General features: G+C 44.8%; 1 protein-coding gene across 12 annotated transcripts in view; it reads right to left on the reverse strand.

Moving 5' to 3' along the window:
• The window catches only part of arb2a (ARB2 cotranscriptional regulator A), a 771,898-nt gene that overhangs the window by 277,744 nt on the left and 469,097 nt on the right, over positions 1-25,057 (reverse strand). For all 12 annotated transcript variants that reach the window (XM_068029690.1, XM_068029694.1, XM_068029691.1 and 9 more), the window contains one exon: positions 239-355. In XM_068029690.1, the coding sequence (XP_067885791.1) occupies positions 239-355 (117 nt within the window). The remainder of the gene's footprint in view (positions 1-238; positions 356-25,057) is intronic.

Consider the following 25,057-nt stretch of genomic DNA (forward strand, 5'->3'; position numbering starts at 1 on the left):
TTGTAGGCCATTTATCATGTCCATGAAACTGTCCAAAATATTTTTCTTGTAAAGCTGGAGTGGACTATACTAAATTACAATGGTTTACATCTTTGATATCACAACTTGACTACTGTAGTCAGGTATGTCCTGACCTTTAACATGATCATAACATCTCTTACATTCACCTTTCCATTTATTTCTAAATCAAATGGCTTTGCTTGTGAAACTGGTCCAGTCTTAGTTGGAAGAATCTTACCTCCTGCATCCAGTCCAGTACAGATTTCCCAGCTTCCTGGTGCCACACATTATGGACAGAATCTGTCAATGCCACAGAAATCACTTTGTTCTTCACTTCTGCTTCCCGCTGTATCATCTACAGTAAAGAAAACACATTAAATGAGACCAAGTGCATTTGCAATAATTTCACACTTTCAGTGAAGATGGAGCAGCTGTAGTGCTAAGAAAATCTCTTTCAATATAAAAGAATCACTGTTAATGAATGACAAGCAACTGAACAAGGAACTGCCCAATAAACAATAATTAAATATAGTAATTAAAGGAGATAATAATTAAAGAAGAATATTAATTATTAAATATAGTGTACTGGAATGCTCTCAGATGTCATGCTGTTTTGATTATAGTATGGTATTTTAATACTTCTCATTGTTAGTGTAAGCTCTGCAGTGCATGTTATGGAGCTGAATAATAAGATCTAACTTTCCAACTTACATTATTGTGAACTGAAAACTGCTCTTTAACAAATGGCTTCATATGGATTAGGATTATTAAGATTTATGCTTTCAACTTAGAAAATTACACTTCAAAGAATTTTAGCATTCCTGGGTTATAATACACACCTTATTATAACATGGCCTTGGATAGCATCCAAACACCACGGGGGAAATTTTAAACTCATCTGTCTGTTGAGAAACTATCAGGATTGGGTACAACACTGGTTTTATACCTTGCGCGGGATTTTAAGCAGCCCTCGACGTCGGGATCCGTGGCTGGGGGAGGGGGTCTGAAGATGGCCCTGTATGAGGCCCGCCACGGACCTTGACGCCAGTAGGACCCGGCCCGATCCTCCCGGTGGCAGCAAGGAACTGTGGCAGCCTCCCCACCGCGGGGTGACAGGAGCATAATTTGAATATTTAAATCAATTAAAATAATTAATTTAAATAAACTTACATCACCTCCTGATGTCCCGCTGCGATCTTTAGCCTAGGGACCAGCACTCCTGCGCCTTCGGATCCTCGTCCACGTAAATGAGGCACAACACTGGTGGGGATGAGGGAGGAGGTAAGTTTCTCAGTGCGGGGGGGAGAGTGGGAGGGGTCAAATTAACGCCATGGGTGTAGGGGATGGTGGGAAGGGTTGTAGTTTAAAATTTGTGCAGTTGTGGGAGGAAGGTCAAATGGTAAAGGTAAGTGTTTTTGGGGGGGGCAAATAATTAATTTAATTGTTATTAGGGGGATGGGAGAGGGGCAAAAAGGATTTATTTAGTTAATTTCATTAAATCTTTCTTTAAATATTTAAATATGCCATAAGGGTGAACAGCCCTTTAAAAATGGCATCAGTGCCTGCGGCAGGCTTATAAAATTCAGCTCCCTGTGTGATTTTACTCTCCATTATAGTCAATAGACAGTAATATTGAATGGGACATTAAAAAAAATCAACTTGATACTTGGTGTTTCCCACCTGCTGAGTTGGATTCAATTCCCCCATAACATACTAAAGGTTTACTGCTTTGTATTTTGAAATGTTACTGGATGCAGTTCCATCTCCAAACACCAGGATAGAATTGTTTTTATGGTTTGGCTTGACATTCAATGTTCAAAATCAATGAGAATATCGAAAAACAAGATTACTTCTGACAATTTTTGCTCAGGAAATGTTTCTAACCAATCTATCAAGATTATCAGTTTATGATGAACATAAGGGAAAAGATAGACATTATAGTTACCATAGCTTCTTAGGTAGGAACACAGCAACAGGAGTAGACCATTTAGTCCCTTGAGCCCATTCTGCTATTCAATGAGATCATGGCTAATCTGTGAATTAACTCCATATACCCGTCTTTGCCCCATATCTCTTAATACTTTTGGTTAACAAAAAATCTATCAAACGCAGATTTAAAATTAACAACTGATCTAGCATCAATTGGTGTTTGAAGGAGACAGTTCCAAACTTCTACTACCTTGTGCGTGTAGAAAGATGACAAAAATGCCAAAAGTTGACAGTTTTTTCAATATAATATCCCCATTTAATTATACAGGACACTTCAGCAGACCATTACTAACCCCAGGCATTTCTGCATAACTTTATATCACTAAACGGAGGAGACCCTAATTAGCATCTGGACATTAAGTATTCTTTCTAGGCATTTAAGGACTGTGTTAGCATGAAAATGCTGCTATACAACACCAAGTCTGATCTGTTGTTTGTGTACTGGTTAAAATCTCCAGCCATTTGTTCCTGTTTTGATTATTTTCTCTCTTCTCGTCCTATAAAGGCACTGAATCTGCATACAGTTCAATGATGTTGGGCAGTCATCAGTGTTTTGTCTGAGTGGACATCATTCGCGTGTGAACCTAGACAGCTGACATCATTTATGTGCAGCCTAGCATGGATCCTCGCCTGCCAGGAGCACATATCAGGAATTTGGATGCTCAGTCCAATATCTTCGACTGGAAAATTATCCCTTGAGTATCAGCAGACTATTTGACCATTGGAGAAATAGGGGGGGGGATCAGACAGAGGACAAATTTGAGGCAGTTTAAGATGAGTTTGGTGTGCATGTGCATAAATGCACGTAGTGTAGTAAATAAGGTTGGTGAGCTTCAGGCACAAGTCACCACATGGGACTATGATACAATGGCAATAACTGAGATCTGTCTCAAAGGAGGGGAGGATTGTGATAATATTCCAGGCTACAAGGCATTTGGGAAAGATAGGGAAGGATAGAAAAGAAGTTGGGGGGGGAGGGATGGTGGTAGAATTGATCAAAGAACTATTATAGCATTGAAAATGGATGAAGATAGAGGGCTGAATTTTACGAGTGCGCCACAATTCGTGGCAGCGTTCTCTGATGAGGGTGTGCACCCCGCGCGATGCACCAGCCCTGAGCCCCTGCGGTATTACGTGAGGGGGCTCAATTAAGTAGAGGGGGCGGAGCGGCCACCCCCGATGACGTAGAGAGGGTGGCTGCCGTGTCCCCGTCAACAACATCTGGTGCCACTGCAGAGGTGCCGGCACCATTTAGATGAAGAACCCAAAAGTCTTTTAATAAACATATAAATTGTAAAAATGTAATCAAAGGAGGTGATTAGGGACAAAAAAGGAGATCTTCTTGTAGAGGCAGAAGGTATGGCATTAAACGAATACTCTGCATTGGTCTTCATTAGAGAAGAGAATTCTGTCAATAGAGCAGTAAAATAGGAGGCTATAGCAATATTGGATAGGATAAAAATAAAGAGATACTTAAAAGGTTGGCAGCATTCAAAGTAGAAAGTCACCTGGTCTGGAGGGGATACATTCTAGGTTGCTGAGGGAAATAAGGCTGGATATTGCTCTGTCTCTGGCGACCTTCTTCCAATGCTCCTTAGATATGGGGCAGTGTGAGAAGACTAGAGGACTGCAAATGTTGCATGACCTGTTCAAAAAAGGGGAGAGGGATAAACCCAGCAATTATAGGCCAGTTAGTCTAATGTCAGTACCACATAATAGTCTTGTTAGCAAAACTAAAGCCCATGGTATTAAAGGGACTGTGGCAGCATGGATTAGAAATTGGCTAAAGAACAGAAAGCAAACAGCAGTGGTGAAAGTTTTTTCCCACATTGGAGGGAAGTGGTGTTCCCCAAGGGTCAGTATTTCAATATATATTAATGACCTTAATGGGCATACAGGCATAAGGAAAAGAAGTCACTGGTAGGAGTAGTTTATAGGGCCCCCTAATAGTAGCTACACTGTTAGGACAGTGTATAAATCAAGAAATAACGGGGGCTTGCAAGAAAGGTACTGCAATACTCGTGGGCGATTTTAATCTTGATATAGATTGGATGACTCAAACTGGCAAAGGTAGCCTTGAGGATGAGTTCATAGAGTATATTTGGGACAGCTTCTTAGGACAATACATTGTGCAACCAACCAGGGAACAGGATATTTTAGACTTGATAATGTGTAATGAGACAGGATTAATTAATGATCTCATAGTAAGGGATCCTCTTGGGAAGAGTGATCATAACATAATAACATTTCACAGTTTGAAGGTGAGAAACTTGGGTCTGAAACTAGAGTCTTAAACTTAAATAACGGCAATTCCAAAGGTATGAAGACACAGAGCTGGCTAAAGTGAACCTGAAAAATAGGTTAAAAGGTAACTCAGTAGATAAGCAATGGCAGACGTTTAGGAGATATTTCATAACCCTCATCAAAGGTATATTCCGTTGAGAAAGAAAGACTCTATGAGAAGGATGAACCATCCGTGACTAACTAAGGAAGTTAAAGATGGTATCAAATTGAAAGAAAAAGTATGTAATTCTAAAAATATTAGCGCAGGCCAGAAGATTGGGAAAATGTTAGAAACCAGCAAAGGATGACTAAACAGAAAGAGGGACAAATTAGCATATGGGAGTAATCTTGCAAGAAATATAAAAATGGACAGTAAGAGCGTCCACAAGTATACAAAAAAGAAGGGAGAAGCTAAAGTAAACGTTGGTCCCTTAGAGGTTGAGACCTGGGAATTAATAATGGGAAACAAGGAATTGGCAGAGACTTTGAACACATATTTTATATCTGTCTTCATGGTAGAAGACACTAAAAGCATCCTAATAATAGTAGAAAATCAAGGGGTAAAAGAGAGGAAGGAACTTAAAACAATCACTATCACTGGAGAAAAAGTACTAGACAAACTAATGGGACTAAAGGCTGACAAGTCCCCTGGCCTGATGACGTGCATTCTAGGGTCATAAACGAAGTGGCTGCAGAGATCGTGGATGCATTGGTTGTAATCTTCCAAAATTCCCTAGATTCTGGAAATATTCCAGTTGATTGGAAAACTGCAAATGTAATGACCCTATTCAAGAAAGGAGGGAGGCAGAAAGCTGGAAACTATAGGTCAGTTAACCTAACATTTTCATTGGGAAATGCTGGAATCCATCATTAAGGAAGCTGTAGCAGGACATTTAGAAAATCATAATGCAATAAAGCAGAGTCAACATGGTATTATAAAGGGAAATCACGTTTGACAAATTTATTAGAATTCTTTGAGGATGGAACTAGCAGGGTGGATAAAGGGGAACCAGTAGATGTAGTGTATTTGGATTTCCAAAAGGCATTCAATAAGGTGCCACATAAAAGGTTACTATACAAGATGATAGCTCATGGTGTTGGGGGTAATATATCAACATGGACAGAGGATTGGCTAACTAACAGGAAACAGAGAGTCAGGGTAAATGGGTCATTTTGAGGTTAGCAAGCTGTAACTCATGGGGTGCCACAGGGATGAGTGTTGGAGCCTCAACTATTTACAATCTATATTCATGACTTGAATGAAGGGAAAGAGTGTATTGTATCCAATTTTGCTAATGATAGGTAGGTGGGAAAGCAAGTTTTGAGGAGGACACAAAGAATTGGCAAAGGAATATAGATAGATTAAGTGAGTGGACAAAAATTTGGGCAGATGGAGTATAATGTGGGAAAATGTGAGGTTATCCACTTTAGTAGGAAGAATAAAAAAGTAAAATATCATTTAAATGGAGAGAGACTACAGAATGCTGTGGTACAGAGAGACCTGGGTGTCCTATATGAATCACAAAAAGTTAGCTTGCAAGTACAGCAAGTAATTAGGAAGTCAAATGGAATGTTGGCCCTTTTTGCAAGGGGATGGACTATAAAAGTAGGGAAGTCTTGTTACAATTCAGCAGGGCTTTGGTGAGACCACATTTAGAGTACTGCGTATAGTTTTGGTTTCCTTATTTAAGAAGGGACATACTTGCATTGCAGACAGTTGAGAAGGTTCACTAGGTTGATTCCTGGGATGAAGGGGTGTCTTATGAGGAAAGATTGAGCAGATTGATATTCATTGGAGATTAGAAGAATGAGAGGTGATCTTATTGAAGCATATAAGATTCTGAGGGGGCTTGTCAGGGTAGATGCTGAGAGGATAATTCCCTTCGCAGGAGAATGAAGAACTAGGGGGCACATTTTCAGAATAAGGGGTCTCTCATTTGAGACTGAAATGAGGAGGAATTTCTTCTCTCAGAGGGTCATTAATCTTTGGAAGTCTCTACCCCAGAAAGCAGTGGAGGCTGGGTTATTGAATATATTCAAGGCTGAGTTAGACAGAGTTTTGATCTACGAGGAGTCAAGGGGTATGGGGAGCAGGCAAGAGAGTGGAGTTGAGGCCACGATCAGATCAGCCATGATCTTATTAAATGGCGGAGCAGGCTCAAGGGGCCGAATGACCTACTCCTGTTCCTATTTCTTATGTTCTTAATTCTTAACTAATTTCAAAGTTTGCTGTTGACAGTTAACTCAGATGTGTAGTTTAGTTTAGTTTAGTTTAGAGATACAGCACTGAAACAGGCCCTTCGGCCCACCAAATCTGTGCTGACCATCAACCACCCATTTATACTAATCCTACACTAATTCCATATTCCTACCACATCCCCACCTGTCCCTATATTTCCCTACCACCTACCTATACTAGGGGCAATTTATAATGGCCAATTCACCTATCAACCAGCAAGTCTTTGGCATGTGGGAGGAAACCGGAGCACCCGGAGGAAACCCACGCAGACACAGGGAGAACTTGCAAACTCCACACAGGCAGTACCCAGATTTGAACCCGGGTCGCTGGAGCTGTGAGGCTGCGGTGCTAACCACTGCGCCACTGTGCCCTAGTAACAGACGTCATGAGGATTTAGATAGACTGGTGAAATGGGCAGACCAATAACAGATGAAATTTAATGCGCAGATGTGTGAAGTGATACATTTTGTTAGGAAGAATGATGAGAGGCAGTATTAACTAAATGGTACAATTTTAAAGGGAATACAGAAACAGAGAGACTTGCGGGTGTACGGAAAAAAGTGCTTGGAGACAGGACAAGTTGAGAAGGCTGTTAACAAAAGCAAATGGGATCTTTGACTTTATTAATAGAGGCGCAGAATGCAAAAGCAAGTAATACTAAACCTCAGCTGGAGTATTGTGTTCAACTCTGGGCACCACACTTTAGGAAGGATGCCAAGACCTTAGAGATGTTAAAGCCTTAATCCTAATGCAGAAGAGATTTACTAGAATGGTACCAGGGATGAGGAACTTCAATAATGTGAAGAGACTGGAGAAACTGGGATTGATCTCCTTAGAGCAAAAAAGGTTAAATGGACATTTGATAGAGGTGTTCAAAATCATGAACGGCTTTTTTCAGAGGCAAAGGGTCAATAACCAGATTTAAGCTGATTGGTAAAAGAACTAGAGGCAACATGAACAAACATTTCTTTAAGCAGCGAGTTGTCATGATCTGGAATGTACTGCCTGAAAGGGTTGTGGAAGCAGATCCAATAATAACTTTCAAGAGAGAATTAAATAAATACTTTAATGGAATACATTTACAGAGCCATTGCAACAGAGCAGGGGAGTGGGACTAACTGGATAGCTCAACCAAAGAGCTGGCACAGGCACGATGGGCCAAATGGCCTCCTTTTGTGCTGCAAGATTCTATGGTATTATGGATGGGATTTCCATTCCAGGGTCAGAACCTTGACGTCACGTTCACTTGCAGGTCCTGACCCCTCACTAGCTCAGCAACACACACGCATTGCAATTTTTAACTGGCAGTTAATTGGCCCAGAGTCGTGTTCGCTGCTCAATTAGCGGTGGCGGACACAACAAGGTGAGACACAGGGAGGAATTTGCCCATTAAAAGGGCGAGCGGCAGCCATTGCTGTGGTTGCCGTTGCTCTCAGGAATGGAGGATAAAGCTGCGAAGGGGCATTGGGCAGGGATGGCCTCCAGGCCGGGGCAGCCCCACCCACCCCCAACCCCTGTTTTGCTGATGCTTCTCTTGAGGTACTGCTGGAAGCGATGACAGCACGGAGAAGCATCCTGTTCCCTGCCAGCACAATAGAAAGCCTGCAAAGCAGACCCAGAAGGCATGGCTGGAGGTGGGTCATGAGGTCAGCAGCAGAGGAATGGTGAGGAGGAACTGGGTTCAGTGCAGAAAACGTTTCAATGACCTGCTTAGGTCTGGAAAGGTGAGTCCAAAGATAGACCCAGTTGGCATGCCGCCTGGTCAGCAGTCACTAGAATCCAAAAGAGAGGAATATGCTGAGGGTCCATACAGTTCTCCTGACCATAGAAGTGAGGTGTGCACAGCAGTATTGATGAGCCATAAGCACAGTTCATAACCCTGACACTATTGGGCTATGGAGAAGTTTGCAACATGTTATGCGAATGAAAAGCTGCAAGTGGGGAGGGAGAGAGGCATTGTCCTAACGGCATCATTTTTCACCTTGCAGGACAAATAGGAGAACAATGCCAGGGAGAACAAAAGGGCAAGCTTGGATGGTGGGGTCCCCCAGCTTGTGTCATTTCTAGGAGCTGGCCCCTGATCTGACCAGAGTGGCAAACCACTGTGACACTGGGAACAGAGAAATGGGAGTCCACATAGATAGGGTGAAAAGAGCTCAACATCCCCAGGTTCAGGGGCTGCAGGGCAATCCTCCCCTTGTGTTGTGCTGTCAGTGCATAAGCTGTCATCTCACTGTTTCATGCAGTTGAAGCATCTATTGATTGTGCCAATTTCTCATAACCACCTTCTGTTATGTCTCCCACAGTGCCACCTGCGGAGGAGGAGGAGTCAAGATACTGCCAACTTGTTCTGGAGGAGTCAGAGGAGGAAGACACCTCAGAGCCTGCACCATTACATCTTTTTTGCGCACCCTCCACCAACGCAGACACTCACACATTCATGGGTCCTCGCATGTTATTAGAGACGGTGTCTCAAGGTGAGGTGCACATCACTTCAGAGCAGGAGTATATAGCGGGGGCAGAGTTGGCTGCAGCCAGTCCCCCTCGAAGGACGGAGCACAGGCATAGCTGTGCTCAGCAGGGCAGAGACGCAGAGCCTAGGGAGTCACGAAACAGGCGGCTCTACCTGGAGAACCAGTGTGAGATGTGTGCCCACATGTCGGAGTTACCTGAGGCACTGCAGAGTCATGGGATGAGAATGGAGGAGTCCATTCATCTCATGTGCTCCACAATGTCTCACTGCTTTGAGCGCATGAGCTCCTCTATTGAGAGAGTGACCAACCTCTTGGAGAGCCATATGCGGCATCACTCAGAGTGGATGCAGGAACAGCACACTGATGTGCACAGAATGCATGCTGCAGTCTGTAGCACTGAGTGGTCAGTGGCGCAATTGGTGGAACAATACATGGAGTGGATGCCAGCTGCCCCCCAGATGGTGTTTCCCTCTAGCGATCAATAGCGCCATGAAAGGGCTGAGGTAGCACAGATGGTGATGAGGGGGCACTGTTCATGTGGCTCCATCATCGTCATCCGCCTCCATGGCCCATCCAACCGATGAAGCATCTGCAGAGTTATACCGTGTGACAGCCCGTGCAGCAGCCTTTGGAGGTGACCCCACTGCCCCCCACACTGCCCTGGCACCCCCAGGACGGGGCCAACTACCACGGGCATCTCAGTTCCAGACAGACACTAGTCAGCAGTATGCCTCTACCTTATCCTAAGCCACAGAGTGAGCAACTTGAAGGAGTGGCTGTGAGCACAGACCACTGCATCGGTAATGTTATTTTGGGGGCCACTTGGGTGTTACTGTTGAACATAATATTAAACTGTAATTCGATAAAGCACTGGGCATGTCGTTGCACTAAGGCAGACTTGTGTGTTTTCATTTCATCATGGCAGAAGGCAGGGGAAGGGAAAATAAGGGTTGGCAAAGCGAAGGTGTGCATTGGGGAAGAATGAGTCAGGTGGAGAATCAGGAACTTTGCGGTGCTTATGCCATTGGAAGATTGCTGACTTTTGTTCTTACTCCCTTGCTCTCATTCAGATGAAGGAAACTCTCCTCTCCGAATGTCCTGCAGACTGTGTATTGCTCAGGTGAAACGTGTCTGGATCAGTGACCCTGGAATCCCTGCCATCCTGATAAGCACCCCACCTCCAGCCTACCATGGCAACATCCTTGAAAAGCATAGTAACTGTTCCCCAATTCTCCTTCAGTTTCTTCCTCGTCGTCTTCTTCCTCCTCTTCCTCGTTCTCTTCCTCCTCCAAGGAGTTGTGCCATTCCAGCATTTCTCCCTCTTCAAAGTCCACACCTGTCTGGAGGGCCATGTTATGAAGTGTGAAACAGACCACAACAATGCGTGAGACCCTTGAGGGAGTGTACTGAAGGGCGCCACCCGACCGGTCAAAGCACCTGAACCTGATCTTCAGGAGGCCGATGGCCTGCTCAATGATGACACTTGTACTCAGGTGGCATTCACAATAGTGTCTCTCAGCCTCTGTGGCAGGGTAAGGCACCGGAATCATCAGCCATCTCCTCACGGGATAAGCTTATCCGCTAACAGCCATCCACAGATTTCCAATGGCTCCATGAAGAGTGGTGACACCTGTGATTGCCGAAGGATGAAGTTGTCATAGCAGCTTCCAGGATAGCGTGCACACATCTACACTAAACCGTTGCTGCATACCAACTGAATGCCTAGGGAGTGGAATCCCTTCCTGTTGAGGAATGTCCCTGGCTGGTCAGTCGGTGCCTTGATGGCCACCTGGGTGCAATCGATGATCCCCTGCACCAGCGGGAATCTGTCGACTGAGGCAAATCCCACTGCCGTTTGAGCCTGAGTGCTGCTAGCCACCATGAATTCAATGTAATCACCTACCCTATCGAACAGAGCATCCGTTACCTCCGTAATGCAATGATGTGCTGCTGTCTGCGAGATGCCACCAATGTCCGCTGCCGTTGTTTGGAAGGGCCCAGTTGCAAATAAGTGCAAGGTTATGTGACTTTTACAGCCACGGTAAGGCCATGGCGACGGGTTCCTGCGAAGCTTCAGATGACCCTCAACAAGGGCACACGAGTCAGCTACCATCTGCCCGGACAGGCGGAATCTTCTGCGGCACTGAGGCTCCGACGTGTCCTTTGGCGATAGACCCCTTGTTGAGGGTATCGCCTTTGTTACCTTCCTGCTCTTCTTTCTTGACCCTTGAGCCTCTGTTGTCCAGGGGTCTGCCTCTGTTCCTGCATATGTTGCTCCTCATTGCTAGTTAAACCTATCTCGGAGTAGCTTAAATCCCATTTCCTGTTATGTCCTTACTTCGTTTCAACTGGAATGTCTTCTTGAACTCTCCTCACATGAACTTCTGAGGCCCATAAGCACACGGATACGTTCACCACCCTCTCCCAAAGCTGCCCCCCCCACTCCAAAAATGCCATTGTCAAAAGTAAGGGGATATGACAGATATTTTCCTGATTCTGTACAACTGGTTGCCTGTGGATGAAGGCCTTTTCTGAACCTTCCCTCTTTAATGGAGCCTCTTGTTGCTGTCCCACCATTCTAACCGGCTCCCCACTTAATTTGCACCTCCTCTCCCCTATCATGGTTCTGACCCTGCATGGATCTCGTGCCTCCAAAAGAAAATTCAAAACTGGCCTTTAAAAAGCTGACAACAAGCTTGGTAAATGGCTTAACTGGCCATTTAGCTATCTCAGGTGGGTTGGCTCCACTGGCTTTTGGTGGAGCCTTTTAAACTGAAGGTGACAGTTGGGAAACCGGCATGCTGACTTGAGGGGAGGATTTAAGCAGCTGCCTGCCCCCATTCCCACCCTCTCATTTGAATACAAATCTGCCCTGTGAATCTGTGAACTTCATGATCCAATTACTCAGCTGGTAAACCCAGTCAGCTATCTGGGGACTAGATCCAGCCATTCCTGCATAGTTTTATTTTACTAATACCTAGCTCCATTGAAATATCAGCCTCGATTCCAGACATTTGATAAAGATGATCTGAAATACTTTTCATTTGACCATCCATTTTCTTGACAACCATAACCACCTGACAAAAAAAAAAGCACTGGGAAACTGTCTTTTCACCAACAGCAAAATGATGAATAATGGAGCTTCCCCTGTGTATTGTTCTCAGAAAATGATCGTGTATAAGCTATAATTTTTGACGTGCATGTAAAAGAAAAATAATCAGAAATGAAAAGCATCGCTCTGAAGTGTAGAAGACACATTAAGGGCAATTCTACATTCTTGTACTCCTAGCAGTAAAGCCCAGAGATAAGGCTACAATAATTTTAGGTCTGATTCGCTGATCTTCGAGGTGGAATTCTCCCAATTTAGTCCCTGGCCAAACGGCGGGACCTGTAGCGGATTGGGAACCTGAATAGTGAAGCAGCAGACTTTGCTGAGGCTCTTTAACTCTTTAACAATAGCATCCCGCTTCCGGGTTCCCTGACCAATCAGGTTGGGATGATGCTCTGCATCTGTCAAAGGAAGGATTTCTAATTAAAGGGACCACGATATGGGTTACAATGGCTCACTAGCACTTGGAGTTTTGAGGCTGTAGCAGCCACAGGAATGAAGAGAAGACCTGGGAAGGTTGCTCCTTGGGTCTCTCTCTCTTACCTGGCAGTCTTGTTCTGGGATCTGAGGGGCTGCTGTGAGGTGAGCTCTCCCAAGGATGGGATGAAGAGGTCAGCCTCGCCAACGAAGCGGGCACAGATGGAAGTGGCCGAGCAAGTCAGCAGCAAAGTGTGGTCCCTCCAAACATGAAGGTCCAGGACCTCAGGAGGGTGGGAATGTGGGAAATGTGAGTGGCATAACACTTTCAGGATAATACACCTTGCAGCTCCACTCATTCCTCTCTCCCCATCTGAACAGCCAACATTCAGGCTCACCCTCATACTATTGCCCTCTCGTGCCGATGCCTCACAGTCACGCTCCACAAATCTTGCCCTTCCCTGCTATCCACACAAGCCATTATGACACTCACAAATCTTTTCTTTCTCTCCTTGCGCAGAAGACAGCACACAACCTTGGGGAGAAGCAGACACTTGGTTGGGGGTTGGTTTTCCTCCAGTGATAGGCACCTTATCAGCCACTGGCAATGCATGTCCACAGGCTCCAATGGGAAGGAGGTCTTGTTCCAGGAGGCTGCAGATGTCAACAGCGAGGTGCTGTGAAAACCTGATCCTCCTGAGGTACTGGTGCTCACACATGTTGAGGGAGCTGATCCTCTACCTGGAGATTTTATGTTGGGGATCTCTGTGTCCATCCCCTCTGCCCTGTTGGGTGGGCATGGAGCTGAGGAGAAGGCAGCTGGTGCTGCTGCTGGTGTGGCTCCTGTTGCTGCTGGTGCTGTTGGTGTTGCTTCTCCTCTTGTCCCTCATCAGAGGTGCCAGGTGGAGCTGGATTAGTGGCTCACATGCCATGGTGCAGACTGGCAGCAGGGAAGTGCAGCTGAAGGTCCAAGAAAGTGGCAATCACCTGTTAAGCAGTGAGATCACTCTCTCAGAGAAGAAGTGATTTGAATAGCAGCCTCGCACCTGGGCATGGTTGGAGCTCTTAGTTTCATTGATCAAAGCCATCCCAGCTTATCAGTTTCACTGAAGAAGCATTCTGCTGTACACTCACCTTGGTGACCCTGCTGAGTCGCTGGCAGGTCAGGAAACACGTGCCCTGGCTGTTAAAGCCAGAATGCTAGGTTAAAACAGCAGTTAAGCACCTATTATAATATTCAAATGCCTTACCCAACAGCTGCACAGGGGGTTCCCCGCTCTCCTTCAATCCTGTGCCGGGTGAAAGCCAGGAGTGGGTAGGATGATAGCAGGATCCTCACCTGATGTCACTTTTACGGGATTTATCTCCTTCCATGCACCCAAACCTACCTCCCCCTCCCTGAGAAAATGTCTCCCATGCTTGCTGCAAGCGTAGCCCTTGCCTGGCATGTGGTCATGAACTAGTTCAATTAAATGGGCAGCACAGTTCAATTAAATGGGCGGCACAGTTCAATTAAATGGGCGGCACAGTGGTGCCGTAGTTAGCACTGCAGCTTCACAGCTCCAGCAACCCGGGTTCGGTTCTGGGTACTGCCTGTGTGGAGTTTGCAAGTTCTCCCTGTGACCGCGTAGGTTTCCGTCGGGTGCTCCAGTTTCCTCCCACAGCCAAAGACTTGCAGGCTGATATGTAAATTGGCCATTGTAAATTGCCCCTAGTGTAGGTAAGGTGGTAGGAGAATTGATGGAAGGTGGGGATGTGGTAGGGAATATGGGATTAATGTAGGATTAGTATAAAATGGGTGGTTGATGGTTGGCACAGAACCGATGGGCCGAAGGACCTGTTTCAGTGCTATATCTCTCTATGACTCTAAATATAACCTGCCATGAATTTTAACAACCTTTTTAAAGGTAAGTGCAACATATTGGGAGGAACAGATTATTATTCAAATATTAAACCTTGTCTCTTTAGGATGTCTTCTTTTTACTACAATATGCCAGGTTGGCTCAGCTGGTTCACCACTGAGTCAAGCTAAAACTCAATTTGAAAGTACCAAACAGTAATATAAAAAGGCAATATTACAAAATGATCACTGTCAAGTAAACAACCCATGTTTAGATGAAAGCAAAATACTGCAGATGCTGGAAATCTGAAACACAAACAAGAAATGCTGGAAATACTCAGCAGGTCTGGCAGCAACTGTAGAGACAGAAGCAGAGTGAATGTTTCAGGTCAGTGACCCTTCATCAGAACTGGCAGATATTAGAAATGTAAAATGTTTTAAGCAAGTAAAGCGGGGGTGGGGCAAGAGATAACAAAAGAGAAGCTGTTGATAGAACAAAGTCACAGAGAATAACTGACCAGAAGGTCATGGAGCAAAGGCAAACGGTATGTTAATGGTGTGCTGAAAGACAAAGCATTAGTACAGAGAGGGTGTTAATGGATAGAAAACTGAGTACCTATAGCTATAATTCTCTGTGACCTTGTCCGATCAACACCTTCTCTTTGCCAACTCTTGCCCCACCCCTGCTTTACATTAGGATCGAACATGGGGGAAGTAGTTTTTTTGAAGGCTCGAGGAGCATAAGTGAACCTCCTGGCTCCACAATAATTGTTTAAAAAGCCTTTTTTTAAACCTATTTTCAGATTGGTCTGCAACAGTCCCTTGGTACTTCAAAATTGCATTAGGGCAATAAACGTGCCTGCGCTGCCAATTTTAAAGTCATAGCCTAAATGTTGTGACCTGGATGTGTTACCGCCCTGTTCCCACTGGCAGAGGTGCAGGGGGGAGGAAATGAAAATAGGCCTGTTCATTTTTTTTTGTACTGCACAGCTAAATGGGCAGCAGAATTCAGGTCTATATGCAATTATGTGAATAGGTATTATATGAGTACGAAGCCCAAAAAAGAAACTGTTTCTACAAATAGATATCCATGTGCTGTGAAGCTGTAAGCACCAGCCAACATTGAGTTCATCGACAAGCACGCACGTGCACTGCTATACTCACCAGCTGGCTAACTTCTCAAGCTAGCAGAGAACTGTCATGAGTTTTGGTTCTTTGTTACCATTAAATATGTTCAAATTAAAATTCTAAAAGTCACTCAAAGCATCTGTGTACTTTTTAAATGGGACTTTACCTTGGACTGAAGTATATATATATATAACATATATAAGGCTCAATACCTGCTCGTGGTTGTTTCATACTGCTTCATAATACCCCTTATCACAAACCTGTTTATAGAACCATAGAAACGATACGGCACAGAAGGAGGCTATTCAGCCCATCGTGTCTGCGTCGGCTGAAAAAACTAACTGCCCAATCTAATCCCACCTTCCAGCACCCAGTCCATAGCCTTGCAGGTTACAGCACTTCAGGTGCAGGTCCAGGCACCTTCTAAATGAGTTGAGGGTTTCTGATCCTGGCAGTGAATTCCAGACACCCACCACGCACTGGGTGAACAAATATTTCCTCATGTCCTCTCTAATTCTTCTACCAATCATCTTAAATCTGTACCCCCGGTAATTGACCTCTCCGCTAGGGGAAACAGGTCCTTCCTGTCTACTCTATCGAGGCCCCTCATAATTTTGTACACCACAATTAAGTCACCCCTCAGCCTCCTCTGTTCTAAGGAAAATAACCCTAGCTTATCCAATCTTTCCTCATAGCTGCAATTGTCAAGCCTTGGCAAATCTTGCAAATCTCCTCTGTACTCTCTCCAGAGCAATTATGTCCTTCCTGTAATGTAGTGACCAGAATTGTACACACTACAGCTGTGGCCTAATCAGCATTTTATACAGTTCCAGCATTACATCCCTGCTTTTGTATTCTATACCTTGGCCAATAAAGGAAAGCATTCCATATGTCTTCTTCACAACTCTATCTACCTGTCCTGCCACCTTCAGGGACCTGTGGACATGCACGTCCTCTACCCCTCTCAATATCGTCCGATTTATTGTGTATTCCCTTGCTTTGTTTGTCCTCCCCTAATACATTACCTCACACTTCTCTGGATTGAATTCCATTTGCCACTTTTCCGCCCACTCAACCAAACCATTGATATTATTCTGGAGTCTACAGCCATCCTTTTCACTGTCAACTACATGGCCAATTTTTGTGTCATCAGCAAATTTCCCAATCATGCCTCCCACATTTAAGTCCAAATCATTAATATATACCACAAACAGCAAGGGACCCAACATTGAGCACTGTGGAATGCCACTGGAAACCTCAAAAACATCTGTCTACCTTAGTACCCTTTGTTTCTTGTCACTGAGCCAATTTTGGATCCAGCTTGCCACATTCCCCTGTATCCCATGGGCTTTTGCTTTTCTGACCAGTCTGCCATGTGAGACCTTGTCAAATGCCTTACCAACATCCATGTAGACCACATGCACTGCACTACCCGCATCAATCCTCCTTGTTACTTCCTCAAAAAATTCAATTTAGTAAGACATGACCTTTCCTTAACAAGTACAGGCTGACTATTCCTGATTAATCCAAGCCTATCTAAGTGACAGTTTATCCTATCTCTCAGAATTGACTCGAATAATTTGCCCACCACCGGGGTCAGACTGAGGATTTGAAGACGATCCTCAGAGCATCCGCTATTTCCTCCCTGGCTTCTTTTAACAGCCTTGGATACAATCCATCCAGCCCTGGTGATTTATCCACTTTCAAGAATGTCAGACCCTCTAGTACTTCCTCTCTCATTATGCTCATCATATCTAACATTTCACACCTCTTTAACTACAATATCTGCATCATCCTTCTCCTTTGTGAAGGCAGAGACAAAGTACTCATTCAGAACCCTGCCCACATCTTCTGCATCTGCACATAAGTTACCTTGTACATCTCTGATAGGCCCAACCCATTCCTTAGTTATACTCTTGCTCTTAATGTACTGATAAAACATCTTTGGGTTTTCCTTGATCTCACCTGCCAATATTTTTTCATGTCCTCTCTTTGCTTTCCTAATTGCCTTTTTTACTTCACCCCTGCACTTTCTATACTCCTCTAGGCTTTCTAAAGTATTAAGATTTTTGTGAATGTCATAAGCTTTCTTTTTCTGCTTTATCTTACCCTATATGCTTCTAGATAACCAGAGGGCTCGAGATTTGGCAGTACCACCCTTTTTCTTTGTGGGGATATGTCTACAATGTGCCTGTAGAATCTCTCTTTTAAATGCCTCCCATTGGTTTTCCACTGCTTTTCCTTCAAGTAGCTGCACCCAGTCCACTTTCGCCAGATCGCCCTCAGCTTTGAAAAACTTGCCTTCCCCAAATTTAGAACTTTTACTCCTGTTCTATCCTTGTCCTTTTCCATAAAAATGCTAAATCTAACTGGATTTTGAGCCGGAATTTTTCCCTCGGCAGAAGGGACCCGTCCACCAACTGAAAAATCAGTGGCGAATGCACCTCCACCTGGCCTGGGGATCCGGCCTGCATTTTACAGTCCATAGACCTTTAATTGGTTTGAGGCGGGACTTCCACCTCATCGAGGCAGGAAGTCCCGCCTCATGGAGATGCCGGCCAATCAGCGGGCTGGCAGCTCTTAGTCCCAGCAGCGCCACCAGGAGCGGTGGCCACTGCTTGGGACTGCAAGCCAGCCATCGGAAAGAAGATGTCGGGGAGCCAAGGAATAAAGGCCTATTACCCGACCCGAACCCAACAGGACCCGACGACATGTGTTGGGTTTGGGTCGGGTTGGGTCGCTCCTCTGGGTCCGGCTTTCAGGCTCAGGTCGGGTTGGGCCGGGTCCGGGTCGGACGCACACAGGAAGTCTTGATTTTGCTCTGCTGGAGTGGAGAGTGTAAAAGTTAAAAAACTTACCTGAGCTGGAGTCCGGGACGTCAAGGAGGGAGACTCTGAGTCTGCTGTGAGCGTCTCAATGACGCTATCACGCTCACACTGCAGCTTCCTTAATCCATCCATCCAAAAGCGGTACAGTGAGTGAGTGCACTATGGAATCAAGGTTGGTAACCATTCCGGTGGTCGGTCGGGCTTGGGTCAGGCCAGGCTCGGGAAAAAGTGGAGGGACTCAGGTTGGCGTCCGATGTGGTTCTGTTGGGTTCGGGTCGGGCTTTTATTTCCTAAGCAGGCCTTTACCAGGAATGAAGGTAAGATTGTGGTGCCCCGCCTGCAGTGATCAGTCAGGCCCCAGTGAGGCAACAGTGGTCAATTGATGGGATGGGGGGCGTGTTGGTATTGGGGATGGTTGAGGCAGCAGGGGTAGCCCTCCGTCGGGCACAGGGGCCTGATCATGAGGGCCCCCCCCAGGCCATCAAAAAGACACCTACTTTTGTCAGATGGCTTCTCTCGGCCTGGGCCGCCTGACCAGCCACGAGTAAAATCCCCATGGCGGCGGGCGGAGGCCATTAAGTGGTCAGTCTAGGACGGCTGGGTTGGTTTTCGCCACCGCCGTCCAGCATAAAGTGGCAACGGAGGCGGGAGCGGGTCAGGAAGGGCCCCATGATCCTCCCGCTCCACTTTACGTGCCCCTGCACTTCTCACTCTTTGGGGGGCAATAAAATTCCGGCCTTGGTCACTATCTCCAAAATGGTCTTCCACTGCTACTTCATCCACTTCATTTCCTAAGACTAAATCTAAAATTGCGCCCTCTCTCGTTGGGCTTGTTATGTGCCGGATAAAAAAGTTCTCTTGAATGCAATTCAAGAATTTTGTGCCCTCTGTGCCCTTCACACTGTTTGTATCCCACATGATATGAGGGTAGTTGAAATCCCCAACTATTGCCCTATTGTTTTTCCACTCAGAAATTTGCCTATATATTAGTTCTTCAAACTCCCTCTCACTATTTGGGGGTCTATAGTACACTCCTAATAGTGTGGTAGTCCCTTTTTTATTTCTGAGCTCAAACCATATGGCTTCATTTGATGATTCATTTAGCATATCATCCCTCCTCACAGCTGTAATTGATTCTTTAACCAATAATGCTCCATCCCCTCCTTTTTTATCCCCCTCTCTATCCTGCCTGAAAACTCTATATCCAGGTTTATGTTGACATCCCATTTATTTCAACAAAAAAATGGAAGTCCCAGCCCCTTCTATGTACATTAATACCAAATATTTACAGTTTATGTCAATGTTGACATAAACTTTGGCACACTTAATTCAACATTTTGTTTATGTCCTTAGCAGCATTAATGGCCTTCATTTTTAAAACCATTTATATCAACAGGTCCTTACCTTCACATTGCACTGAGGTTAAATCTGCTGAAACACGGAGCAGAAACACGAAGACTGTGCATGCGTTACTGTTAATTGGGCTAAATTTTGTGGCTGATGGTAAAGTATGTCCACTGGCTCCGAAAGCGGGAGCTGACCATGTTTCGGCTGGCGGCACAACCTGTGGTGGCACATTACCTGTGGCAGCCTAATAAGAGGCCGCCACCGGGGCTGCCGTGCAACTAAGGATGGTAGCCCTCTCCCAAGAGCTGCCAGCCCAGTCAGAGGGCCAGCAACTCAGCAGCACCACTGAAAGCAGTGGCCACTGCTGAGGTTGCAACACCATGGAGAGGGGACCTCATTGACAGGGTGTTCTCAAAGAGGGTTAAGTGTAGTTGGGGCCAGCCGGGGCCAGGCAGCCAGGCCCCGGCAATCAGACAGGGGTCGTTGAGCACCGGTGGCACGGTTGCCACGAGGACAGCCATTGACTCCAGAGGGTCCCTTTGTGGGCCATGGTGTGCCCAATAAGTAGGGCCTCCCCACCCCATGGCGGCCGTCTCCTGATGCATGCAAAATACCCACGGAGGTGGGTAGTGGCCCCTAGTTGGCCCCTTAAGTGGTTTAATTGGCCATCCAGCCAACATTCTCACCTCCATGCCATATTGCCAGTGGCGGGAAGACATCAGACTCCGCTCCCAACTCCTTTCCCCAACCATTTTGCCAGACCTTGGTGGTCCGAAGGGCCTGTTTCAGTGCTGTATCTCTCTATGACTCTATGACCTCGTGCCTCCCAGCCCTTCACCAATGGGCCAGGCAAATTCAGCCCGTTGTCTTTTGGGGTTGTAGTCTTTTTGCGTTTAGTCACCTTTGAGAAGAGGCAGATGATGCCAACTGCCTATAACTCCCAGAATTCTGTGGGTCTCCAACTACATTTGAGAATCTTCGAAACCCCCACCTTCCTGAGTAATCAGTGCCTTCTTTCTCATTAAGAACTGTTTCTGGCAAGATAGTAAAGCTCCGAGTGACTATGTGGGATAGGCGAGAATGCAAAGTCGAGGTTACAATCAAATCAGCCATGACCTTATTGAACGGCGGAGCAGGCTCGAGGGGCTGAGTGGCCTACTCCTGCTCCTAATTCGTATGTTCATAAGAGCGAAGGGACAATAATGGAAATCTGCTGACTTGTCTTGCTTATATTGACAAAATTAGAATGATCCCGAACATATTGGCATAAACAGGTAGGTAAGTACTAAAGTGTCAGATCATCAACTGAATATTTGCATAAAAACAATTTTGCATTGACACAAAAGCAATAGTATAATGGTACTGGTATATTATCACCTCATCTTATATGCAACTGATGTATGAGGATCAAATTCTATCAGACAGAATAGATAACACCAGTACTATTATGGTAGAAATCCTCAGAGTAGAGGTAAACAAAGCAAATCTGCAAATAGAACAAGATAAAGTGTAACACTCTTTATGCTACACTGTCTCCAAAATTGCTACTGGTATATTAAGTGACCTCTTGTAATACCTCAACCATAATTTACACTTGCATTTCTTTTAGATTTAGATTTAGAGATACAGCACTGAAACGGGCCCTTCGGCCCACCGAGTCTGTGCCGACCATTAACCACCCATTTATACTAATCCCATATTCCTACCACATCCTCACCTGTCCCTATATTCCCCTACCACCTACCTATACTAGTGGCAATTTATAATGGCCAATTCACCTATCAACCTGCAAGTCTTTTGGCTGTGGGAGGAAACCAGAGCACCTGGAGGAAACCCACGCAGACACAGGCAGAACTTGCAAACTGCACACAGGCAGTACCCAGAATTGAACCCGGGTCGCTGGAGCTGTGAGGCTGCGGTGCTAACCACCGCACCACTTTTTGGTTTGAATTTATTTTGTTAAACTTTTCTGTACCATCTTACTACATAAAAATTGACTATTTTCTTGGAGCTTTGCTCATTCAGGGAAATGCAGTGGTTTAGACTATGGAACTTTTCAGAATAGTTAGTATCCAGCAGTCAATATCAAAGTACTGATTTTCAATAAAGTAGTCCCCTTAAATGCTTTGTATTGGACTTTTAAAGGATGGCTTCTACAAATGGAGGTCTTAATCTAACAAAGGCTGAATAAATGTTTCATATGAATGTGGTAACTAAAGATTAGGAATAACTAAACATTTTCAAAAAGTCACATAACATTAAATGATTTATACTATTTAACATAGATTTTTACTGGTATTGTTCTCTCAATAAACCAGCAATAATAATTCATAATCATTAGTTGCCTTGAGTGACCATCAATAATCAGAAGCTGTGGGTGTTTGCAATGACAGTCACTGAAATACAAACACTAATCAAACAGAATAAAACCCTTGTGTAAAGTTAAAACAATATAAATTATATATAAGTAGCAAATATGCTGGAGTGATTTCAACAATACAATCTGATCTCTTCGTTCAGAAAATGGCCATAAACTGCAACAGTCATGCTGCCTTTGTTAACTCCTAAATCCTTGATTAGATTATTACATTGTAATCACACCCAAGTCCCTGTTATCCTCTCCATATATAATATATAGATAAATATGTAATCCTTACTGTAAAGATAACATTCACTGGAATTTGACTGCTTAATAATGTGGAGATACAGATTAATTTCTCTATATATGTGTAAAGTACTTAACCATAATTTTCTATGATAGTCATGAGCAACTACTTTGGCTGCCAAGGGGATCATTTCATCAAGAAATACAGAACACAAAATGTTCCCATGTTCCGATGAATGATTATCGACCTGAAATCTTAACTCCGTTTCTCTCTCCACAGATGCTGCCTGACCTACTGAGTATTTCAATATTTTCTGTTTTTATTTCAGATTTCCAGTATCGGCAGTATTTTTCTTTTGTTTCGGACAGAATGTTCCTCACTTTCCTATCCCTCTATTTTATATATGTGGCAACTGCATTCCTTAGCATGGAAGTTAAAAGAAAAGGCTTTTGTTGATATTCCCCTACAAAGCAATCAGATAGCTTGAATTATTCTAACAGAGCCAGCCTCATAATACAGCAATAGGATAAGACAATGTTCAATTTCCCAGTGCTTTGAACCAAAGGTCAGCATTCCCCTTAGCTCTTACAAAGCTTTTCTAACACAAGGAGGGAAAAACAATTCTACATTGATGACCATTGGTAAATGCAATGTGTAAACTCAGGATGTTAGGGTCACATTGTTAGGAAAGTGCCCCTGTGTTTTGTTAAATATATTTTTTGAGGAGTCATTTTTGAAAGATTGATGTTAAATTTTGGGGTTTTCAAAGGGGGTCATGTAAAGGCCACTTGACTTTGAAAAACAGTCCCTGGAAATGTTTTTAAAAGGGGCACTGAGAGGTCTTGTGAGGAAAAGAAGTCTTTGCGGGAAACCACCTGACTTCCAGTAACAACAACAAGCCTTTCTGGGAAACCACCTGACTTCCAGCTCAATAAACAGCAGAGAACTTTGGAGACCTGGGGAAGTTGTTTACGAAGAAGTGACAGATGAAAATTGATGGAGGTCAAAAGATTGACCTCCTGTTGTCGGTTTTGCTTTTGAATTGTTTTGAGTTGGGTTTGATCGGTATAAAAAGGGAGAGAACTTCCAAGGAGCGAAGAGAACTTCCAAGGAGAGAAGAGAATTCCAAAGAAAGAAGACCACAACCCAACTTTCCAGCACCTCTCTAAAAGACCCTGAGAAGGCATTTTCTGAAACCACGCCCAGCCCCCCCCCCCCACCCCCCACGCCCCGCCATGAGCCCCGATGTCGGTGGGGGGAGACTGTAAAATACAGCCCAGTATGGGCTGCAAACTAAGAAAATCACCGCATGAAAAATTAGGGAAACCCAAGTCCTAACAGTCTATAGCGCAGTGCATTTGAGCAACCTCACATAATGGTGACATTCATATATTGTGAAATATACAAAACTCAGAGTTAAAAGCCATAAGGATTAAATAATAAAAAGACAATTGCATCTGAGACAAACATCAGTCTAGTGTAATCCAGCAATGGGTTTGACTGAAGCTGGGTTTTGTTAACCTCCCAAAGGTGGGCTCTGTGGCAGGGAGGCTGGAAGATTGGAGTGGCAGCAGCCCACCACAGAGCCCAATGTCAGGATTGCTGGGCCCGATCGTCCCGGCGGTGGGCCCTCCGGCACTCTGCAGTGGGACCATATTTTAAATATTGAAATTAATTGTTTCCATACATTTAAATTGAATTAATAGCAATCTTACCCCCAGTTCCAGATTTTCAGCGCAACGAGCAGCAACCATACCCCTTCACTTTCCCGTCCAGGGAAAGCTGGCGCCACCTAGTTGGGAAGGGGGGAACATAGCATCTGTAGAGTAGTGGAGGGGTGGAAGGGGTGAACTCTGCAATTTTAGTGCAGTGTGAGGGGGGTTGGGGAAGGGGTGAACTCTGCATTTTGTGTGGTTGTGGGTGGGGGCAGGGGTCAACTCTGCAATTTTAGCGCAGTGGGGGAGGGGAAAACATTTATTTTCAGTGTAGTGGGGCGGAACGGGGACAACTCTGCATTCTCTACACAGGGCTGGTAGCCCTTTAAAAATGGCACCAGCACCTGCACAGAGACAGTTGACACCATTCACGGTATGGCTGAGGATGCCCCCACCACATGATTGAGAGGGGCGGCCTCCCTGCATACTTAAATGAGCTGCCGTGCTCAAGATTGCGGCGGCGTGGTGGTGCGTGGCCCGTGCTTGCCGGCCGCCATTTTTTATGCTCGATGTTATTTCCGGCGGTGGAAAACCAAAATCCAGCCCTTAGTTTCATTAATTAAGTGAAATTTTAAGTACAAAGTATGCAAGTAGCTATATTAGCTTGGCCACATTTGCAATTAACCCATCTATTCACTGTAAACATCAATCATATCTAACTATTCATCAAGAAACTCTGTGCTGGTAAAGCATTTCTCAGCTTTTTAAAACATAACAGCCATGATTTTAACAGGATGGCAAAAACAATGGGCTGAAGATGATGGCCCGCATGTGCAGCTTTAACTCCGCGGAGCCGCCGCAATATTATACGCAGCGGCTCATTTACATGGCCAGGGTGGACTGCCCCCCTCCCAATGATGTGGGAGGACGCGGGCGCTCCATCTCCGCCAACAGCGTCCAGTGCCATTTTTAAAGGGCTTCAAGCCCTTCCATTGAATTTGAATTTTTAAAGTGAGAGGCATTATAAATTTAACGTAAAAACTTTAATAAAAGTTTCAAGCTCCTCTCCCACCCCACCATGACTAAACAGTTTACTTGCCCTCTCCCTGCCCCAAAAAACTAACCTTGTGATCCCGACTATT

This window comes from Heterodontus francisci, chromosome 4 (assembly GCF_036365525.1).
Source record: "Heterodontus francisci isolate sHetFra1 chromosome 4, sHetFra1.hap1, whole genome shotgun sequence".
Taxonomy (NCBI): Eukaryota; Metazoa; Chordata; class Chondrichthyes; order Heterodontiformes; family Heterodontidae; genus Heterodontus; species Heterodontus francisci.